This window comes from Hyla sarda, unplaced genomic scaffold (assembly GCF_029499605.1).
Source record: "Hyla sarda isolate aHylSar1 unplaced genomic scaffold, aHylSar1.hap1 scaffold_3561, whole genome shotgun sequence".
NCBI lineage: Eukaryota > Metazoa > Chordata > Amphibia > Anura > Hylidae > Hyla > Hyla sarda.
In genome coordinates this window covers 1-9,398 of record NW_026610330.1, presented here as the reverse complement: position 1 = coordinate 9,398, position 9,398 = coordinate 1, and the positions used below count along the sequence as shown (strand labels likewise).

Genomic DNA, 9,398 nt, shown 5'->3' with positions numbered 1-9,398 from the left:
GGCATCTACAGGATGATGTGGAGATCGTTTTCATATTACTGTGGAGATGTATTGTTTTATGTTACTGGAATACTGGGGAAATAGCAGAATAGTAACAAACCAACTATGGCAGGAACCAGGTAGACAAAGTCCCGATGTCTTACAACATACTGACAGAGAATACACCAGTGTATATCCACATGATCTGTCCTATACCCACCATTAGGGGCAAAAGAGGTGCAGTCGGCTTCTTCATACAGAAGTGTGTGTGCTGATATTGTAGAGCTGCAGTTTGGGAAATATTGGGGTGACAGCAGAGTATATGCTTTCTGATAATACTGACCTGTTATTTAGGAATTATAGGGGTAACAGCAGGGTATATGCTTTCTGATAATACAGACCTGTTATTTAGGTAATATTGGGGTGACAGCAGGGTATATGCTTTCTTATAATACAGACCTGTTATTTAGGTAATATTGGGGTGACAGCAGGGTATATGCTTTCTTATAATACAGACCTGTTATTTAGGTAATATTGGGGTGACAGCAGGGTATATGCTTTCTGATGATACAGACCTGTTATTTAGGTAATATTGGGGTGACAGCAGGGTATATGTTTGGTGATGTTACATACCTGCTACTGTTCAGCACTATATCCTGTTGTGCAGTATGGTTAGATAGGTACTATCAGAATATGTGCTAATATTGAATAAATCCATATGTCCAGGTTTCCAGCACTACATTCTAATATTTCAGCTGATAATATTAAAGGTGTCCAAGGGAATGTGCTCTACAATAGAAGACATGGGGACTTTTATCAGCACAGAGAACTGCCTTCTGATAGTCCTGTGATGAATGGTTCTAAAACAGACCTATCCTTCTTATGACTGGACTTCAAACAATGTATATTAAAATGTATACATTAGCGTATCCACTACACAATAGAGGACTATATTACCCTAATATCTGTACACTAGATTTGCATTCTATAAAATGTTCTGTAAACATAATAGATTCGAGCACAACATTCTTATGATCCCCTGATAAGGATGTACATTAATAAACCTGTGTATGTGGATAAAATGGTCATAGTCTTTTGTCTTACAATGAATGTGGCAGCAGCATTAAAGGGGTTATCCAGGATTAGGCAAAAACAGCACCACACTTGTCTATAGGTTATGTGTGGTATTACAACTTGGCCCCACTGAGCTGCAAAATTACACATGAGGACAGGTGTAGTTCTGTTGTTGAAAGAATTCTGCTGTACAATCCCTTTAATCATTACCTATAGACAGCAGCTTTCTATAACACATTGTGTAGCAAAGCTCATATCATAGACAAGCTACTGCAGAGACTGTGTATCCTTATGTACACTGGTCCCTCAAGTTACAATATTAATTGGTTCTGGGACGACCATTGTATGTTGAAACCATTGTATGTTGAGACCAGAACTCTATGGAAACCTGATAATTGGTTCTAAAGGCACCAAAATGTCATCCAAAAATAGGAAAAAGTGAGAGTTAAAGAAAAATAAGTAGATAACTAATACAGATAAAGCAAGTCCTTACATATAAAAGTAAGAAAGATCTGCTGGGAGCTGTAAATCACTGTCTATGTCAGTGTTTCCTAAGCAGGGAGCCTCCAGCTGTTGCAAAACTACAACTCACAGCATGCCCGGACAGCCAAAGGCTGTCCGGGCATGCTGGGAATTGTAGTTTTGCAACAGCTGGGGGCACCCTGCTTGGGAAACACTGGTCTATGTAGAGGACAGGAGCTTCTTCAGGGTCCTGTACAGTACACGCAATGTCCCAAAAAAGTAACATGGAGTCGCCCTCACCTGGTGTCCAAAGGAGCAGCTAACCCTGGAACAGGTAAAGAGTACGGAACATGTAGTACCTTCCTGTACTGTAGGGGGCGCTACCAGACACCAGTCGGTGCATACACTTCAGTAATACAGGTAAAGAGTACAGAACATGTAATATCTCCCTGTACTGTAGGAGGCGCTACCAGACACCAGTCAGTGCATACGCTTCAGTAATACAGGTGTTTTACCGGTAAATGATTGATCAGATCTTCCGGCCATTGATGCGTTTCACAGATCTGGACTGTCCGTAGCATTGTATGTTGCGTCTGGTTCCAAGTTACAACGGTCCAGAAAAGACCATTGTATGTTGAAACTATTGTATGTTGAGGCCATTGTAAGTTGAGGGATCACTGTATATCTATCTACAGTGAAAACTCTCCAATAGACCATCCCATACCCAGACCACATTGTCTGTTCCACAAATATTATGCATTCTTTCAGCAGATCACCCCTTAGAAGATTACTCTTTTTTGTGCAATTTTGGGTCATCTCAAAGAGGTTTTACTGTATCTTTCTTTCTTATGCCCCACAGGATGGTATATTCCAGACGATACAGTAGTAAAATGTATACAGTGACTACCCAAATTTGCAGAAAAAAAAGTAATCTTCTAAGAGGTGATCTGCTGAAAGAATGCATACTATTTGTGGAACAGACAATGTGGTCTGGGTATGGGATGGTCTATTGGAGAGTTTTCACTGTAGATAGATATACATAAGGACACAGTCTCTGCAGCAGGTGGATCCATAATAAAGATAGTAGATGCCTGCTGTGTGCCCTGATAATGATATCTACCTGAGCTGGAGCTGGATTTCCTTGCTGATAGAACAATGATCAGCCTAAGCTTGTTCTCAGAAGTCATAAGTGCTTGTAGGCTGCCTGTGTGCAGGATGTGGGGAGCTGGCAGCCTGCACATAGTATCTGCCTATTAGATCTGTTCTGGGATTAGTTGGCTCCTGGGAGGCTCCAGGTTCTTCACGCAACCCTCTGTACAGATGCCAGGAATTTGGGTGAGTGCAGGCAGCTCTCCTGTGCTGTAGTCACATGAGGTGGAGTCCTGGCCAATCAGGAGTCAGAGAGGTGTATATAAGAGAGTGCAGGCAGCTCTCTCACTATGGTACTCCTGCGGGTACACTCAAGCAGTTGCTCCTCCTAAGAACTTCATCTCCGCTTATACAAAGGACATACTCAAGGTATGTACTGAAAGCTTCTATTCATTACTCTATGCTATGAAACTGAGAGGCATTCATCATGGATAGTATATGGCTTGGGTAGATCTGATGTATGTTACAGGCATGATTTCTATATCCAGTGGGCAGAGGTAACTGTACAATATACAGGCAGCACTTGTTCAAGACAATGATATTGGCTTTTGTTACAAAGGGCTGTATTACAGATACTTCCATGGATATTAGTTGGTGTTAAAATAAATTACATGCTGTTGGTACATAATGTAAATTAATCTTTTCATTGACATATTATATATATATATATATATATATATATATATATATATATATATATATATATATATATATATGAGAGAGATCTACTGGCGATAATATATCAAGTGCATAATCCCACCTGACAATGCAAGTAATCTCAATATTTAGCTAACTTTTGCTGGTATACATAACCTCAGCTTAAATTGAGATAAAGATTGTTTTAAACTTTATGAAGGTCATTCCTCTATGATCTCATTAACCCTGCAGAAAAGTATCACTGCACTAACAGGGAGGGAACACACCAGTATTACATGGAGGGTTGAGTGGCTTCAGCTTGTTAGCTAGAATGTATCATTTCTAGTAATATTGATGAATATATAAGAGCCTAAAAAGCATTCTGCTCGATAACTCACATACACAGTTAGTGATATTAATGGAGATCAATGTATACAAGCAATCACATGAACATGGTTTACCAGTATGTGTCATGTAAGAATGGTCTATAGCAGTGGTCTCCAACCTGCGGACCTCCAGATGTTGCAAAACTACAACTCCCAGCATGCCCGGACAGCCAACGGCTGTCCGGGCATGCTGGGAGTTGCAGTTTTGCAGCATCTGGAGGTCCGCAGGTTGGAGACCACTAGTCTATAGTATCTAGTCTATAGAATTCAATGGTAGGGAGTGATGTTTCAGTCATTCATGGGCAGAGCAGAATGACTTTTTGTCCTAACTACTCTTTACTGGTCTGTAAGGCTGAGTTCACATATGTCAGATATCCGGCATAGGACTTAAATCTCAATGAAACTGATGCTATGACTGATGACAATGTGCATCAGTTGACACCAGTTGTATAGGATCTAGTGTCCATTGTTTCTAGCACTGGAAAGGGGAACGCAGCAAACTGCATTCTCATGCCCGGTGCCCTCCGGCATGTCCAACCATCCGGCGTCAAAATTGGGAGGCTGAATGGGATCGGTACTAGCATGCCGGACGCCTGATATATGTGAACCCAGCCTAACTTAGGTTTTCATTATGAAAAGATTATTACATAGATCTGTATACCCAGGCAGTCTCGGGTTCTTTAAATGGAACATGTCCCTTGCTCATAATGCAATATCATCCATGGCAGCAGCTTTAGTTATTGAAGTGGGTGCACAAGTAATCAATATGTTAAAGAACCTGTCACTTAGGTTAGGCTGCCCTCACCAATAATACAATTTCAATCATGCCAGCAGCTTCAGCTATTGAAGTGGGTGCACAAGGAAGCAATATGTTACAAGAGAACTTTTCCCTTAGGTTATGCTGCCCTAACATAGGAAAAGGCACACTTTTCAGCAGTTTGTCCCTTAGGGTGCATTCCCACACGGCGTATTTGCTGCTGCGTATTTTATTTTCTCTGTTGAAGTCAATGGGTAGGAAAATACGCAGCAAAATACGCCGTGTGGGAATGTACCCTTACACTGAAATGTACTACAGGTTTAGAGCACCTACACCCAAAAGCAGACAGTGCATGTCCAGAGAAGATTCCCCACTGCTTTTGCCCCCATCGATGATTGACAGATTTTTTTCCTATCACTGCATAGGAAGAAATCTGTCAATCATTAGCAGGGGAGCTGGGAAAGCAGCAGAATGTGTTGTCAGATAAGTCATTTGGCCCATCTAGTCTGAGCAATATTCTGACTATGAATAGTCCCTGGCCTTATCTCATATGAAGGATAGCCTTATGTCTATCCCATGCATGTTCAAATTTATTCACTGTATGTGCATGTTCCACTTCTACTAGAAGGCTATTCCATGCATCCACTATTCTTTCAGTAAAGTAATTATCCTACTGGGCAGTAATAATCATACTGCCGGGCAATCGTGATAGGAATACAGAACCTCATAAGACGACCAGCTAAAATTGCACAAAAAAAAAAGCTCTTTTAGGGGATTGGTTTTGGAAAAGAATACGGCCAGTATACATTATATGTGGTGCAGCTCAAAATTGGTCACAAATCTGGTCAAGGGGATGGTCTTCTCATGGGGGGGGGGGTCTTTTATAGAGGTTTTACTGTATAATAAAACACAATCTGTGTCATGTATAAAACCTCAAAAATGAAGAAAAATCCATCTTTACTAGTTCTGTCGAACGTCTAGTATTCCAAACCTTTGCCATCTGGCCAAGACAAACATTATCTTATGTCTTACTGGATATTATGTATGTGAACAGCCATTTAAGAACTTGTCATTACATAAAAGGACATTTTATATAGCCATCATCAAAGGCCAGAAGAGTTATTATTGCTAGATGGCTTGGTAATGGGCTTCACACTACGCTATGGGATTTCACTTTAATTCCAGTCTTTGAAGAAGTTATGGTTCATGCCTTCCCAACTGTGAACTTTAAAGCCTCTTGCAATTAAAGTAACATGTATCAATCCTCATCAAGTTACAAAGACAATAAGAATACAATACTAAGAATGTAAACCACTAGCGTTTGTCTTTATGACTTTGACATAAGTGAAATGGTGTACATTTATCATTATCACACATACCTTTCATAATACATTGTCAACTTGATTTCATTCAAACCTGAGGCAATTACTTCTACATAGATTAAAGTTATGTCATCATCGTAATCATTTAATAGACTGATGTCTTTATGTTTTACACTATAATAGTACAATACTCTACTGTTTTCTGTAAAACATGATCATATTGTTTCTTATTGTTGTCTTAATATTCGTCCTTATGTTTTTTCTTAGTCAACATGATTGATTTGGTCAGCTCCTTTGGTGTGATATCTACCACAGAGGTTCTTATTGCCTCTGTGGTGTTCTCAGTCATCTTCCTGTTCATCAAGAACACCAGAAAAAATGTCCCAGAAGGAACAAAGCCAGTGCCAGGACCAATGCCGTTGCCACTGATTGGGAACTTGCTCTCACTAGGCAAGAACCCACACCTTAGCCTAACCAAGATGAGTGAGACCTATGGAGATGTGCTTCAAATCCAGATTGGCACAAAGCCTGTTTTAGTGCTAAGTGGACTGGAAACACTCCGACAAGCCCTACTGAAGAAAGGTGATGTGTTTAATGCACGTCCAGACCTTTTTACATTTCGCCTGGTTGGTGACGGACAGAGTCTGACATTCAGTCAAGATTCTGGTGAAGTATGGCATGCACGCCGTAGACTGGCACATAATTCTCTCAAAACCTTTGCCATCTCTCCCTCTTTGGCATATTCAGGCAGGACTCTAGTGGAAGACCATATATCTAAAGAAGCCGATTATCTACTGAGGAAATTCCAACAGCTAATTGAAGAGAAAGGTGAATTTGACCCTTTTAGATATGTGGTTGTTTCTGTGGCTAATGTCATTTGTGCAATGTGCTTTGGAAAGCGATACAGCCACGAAGACCAAGAATTTCTAGACATAGTCAACTTGACGAATGAGTTTGGAGCAGCTGCTGCATCAGGAAATCCAGCTGATTTCATCCCTATTCTTCAATATTTACCAAGTCGCACCATGAAGAACTTTATTGAAATCAATAAGAAGTTTACAGGGTTCACACAGAAAAATGTTAAGGAACACTACAGAACCTTGGATAATGTAAGTATCTGCATTAAGTGCCAGTTTTTAGTGTAAAGTAGCATTTTAATTAGTACTCAAAATGTAGTTTCACAAGCTCTCCTAGATGTGTTTGCCAAAATAGCATAGATTACAATTTAACAAGTGGATCTTTTAAACTAGACAGAATGTGCATTCTACACAGCCTAAACTTCAGCTTTTTTTTTTTATAAATTTTTTTTATTTTTATTTTAGAACTCAATTCGGGATATTACTGACTCCCTTATTCAGCATTCTCAAGAAAGGAAATTAGATGAAAATTTGAATGTCCAGTTAACAGAACAGAAAATTGTGAATATTGTAAATGACCTTTTTGGAGCTGGTGAGTATAACATCATAGTTTGTCATATTTACCATGAAATCATTAATTGTTATCTGCCTCATCTCACAGTGGGTTATTTCACTGATACTTAAAGAGTACCTCTCATGATCTTGTTCAATTTTATAATCCTCCCAGTTCACTACCCCCATCATGATAAACCACCCCCTGCCTTTTATTTTTTAATTTTCTGCCTTGATATTGCTCTGTATTTTCTGCTCAGACTCAGTCAGATTCACAGACTGGGAAGGGGTGTTACCCAGCAGGCGTGACATCATCTGAAGCCATACAGGGGAGATCTTCCTCCCTCACACTGCTACACACAGCCCAGAGCAGTTCAGTTTGAGATGAGCTATGATTGGCTAAGGCTGCACCCCTCCCCTTTAGCACGCCAGACTGCGTTTCCTGATTTTGGACTTCTGCCAGGCCAGCAGGAGTCCAAAGTCTGCAAGAGATTGGGGGGGGGGGGGGGGGAATGTGCTCTGGACAAGTAGGGAGACGCTTAGTGGCAGCTTTTTTAAACATAAATAAAACATAGAAAACTTCATTTTAATAAACAAAGTACATAAATATTTTTATTTACCATAAGGAGTGCAATAGCAAAAATTACTTTTAATGACAGTGCCAATTTACCATATATACAATGACTTTTTTTATTGCGATGGTATGTATAGTGAATTAAAGTACATTACGCTAAGTAAGTTATCCCCACTTGCCCTGCAGAATACTTAAAATGTATTTGCAAGTAATCATGCCTTATTATAAGGAAGACACTGTTGGACAATGATCTTTTCAAGGTTTTTTAAGTTTCAGCTTTTTATTAGTCCTAGTGGCCAGAATAAAAACTGCAAGATTTCAGGATTCTTTTATAGTAACTGAAATGAAAAATAAAAAAATCTACAAAAATTCTTAAACATATATGTTTAACATAAAAAAAACGTAACGTAAACAATAGGTATCGCACATTTTTTTTTATCGCAATACGGTTTAGTGACAATAATCCTAAGAGGTATTTTACATAAAGAATCTAAGAAAAAAACAACTAAGACAATTTAATGTTTTTATAGGGTTTGATACCATTACAACTGCTTTGTCATGGTGTCTCATTTACCTTGTGGCCAACCCAGAAATACAAGAAAAAATCCAGAAAGAGCTTGGTGAGTTGTTCTTCTTCTTTGAATATCTTGTGTTTTTTAATCAGAGAAAAGCTATTATTATGAATATTAAATTAGTACCTGCAGTAAAAAAAATATGAACGCACATTTGTAAAATGCATAGATCAGATTAGGCACTTAACAACTATTTGTCAGGTTAGAATTCACTGCTTTGTTGCCAAACACTTCGGATGTGTTTCCACTGCTAAGTGGAAAAACAGCCACAGACTGGTGTAAAAAAAAAAAAAAAAAAAAAAAAAAATATATATATATATATATATATATATATATATATATATATATATATATATATATATATATATATATATATATATATATATATATATTTTTTTTTTTTTTTATGAGCCAAAGCTAGCCAGTATCTAAGATACTAAGATATTGTTACTGTGTTACAGATCAGGTCATTGGTAGAGAAAGAAGGCCAAAGTTTTCAGACAGAGCTCAGCTGCCTTACACAGAAGCTTTCATCTTAGAGATGTTCCGCCATTCATCTTTCCTTCCCTTCACAATTCCCCACTGGTAAGTGCTATATCAATGTACATTTATTTTAAAACAATGGGGGAGATTTAGTAAAACCGGTGCAGAGGAGAAGTTCACCAATTGCTTCTTCCATTTTTCAGAGACCTTTTTAAAAATGAAAGAAGTGATCTGATTGGTTGCTATGGGCAACTGGTCAACTTTTCCTCTGCACTGGTTTTAATCTCATCCAATTTATTTGATTTATAAAACATAGCCACTACTAATTCACTTAAAAATTATTGTTAAAGAAAAAAGCAGAATGGCTCAATTATCTTTTAATGGCACTGGATAATCCAACCCAACACCTATACCCATGGTGTAAAAGAAATGCAAAATAGGAACAAAATGTTGGAGCTCAAAGTCTATATAGATACTTGGAATCTAAAATATTTATCATAATATATATATATGAACCAGATACAGGCGCAGCACTCCAACAAAAAAGTGATTTAATATCTCATGTCAGCATTACAACGTTTCAGCTCCTCCTGGA

At 38.5% G+C, this 9,398-nt stretch overlaps 1 protein-coding gene across 1 annotated transcript; it reads left to right on the top strand.

Annotated features, from left to right (window-relative positions):
* Nucleotides 1-2,975: 2,975 nt before the first annotated feature.
* Nucleotides 2,976-8,905, top strand: LOC130331763 (cytochrome P450 1A1-like; the record flags this gene model as incomplete). The annotated part of the gene is given in 5 exon segments (XM_056553717.1): nt 2,976-3,033; nt 6,033-6,874; nt 7,088-7,214; nt 8,279-8,368; nt 8,782-8,905. Coding segments are annotated over 4 exon segments (1,178 nt in total), but the record flags the coding sequence as incomplete, so codon positions are not given.
* Between the last annotated feature and the right edge of the window lie 493 nt (nt 8,906-9,398).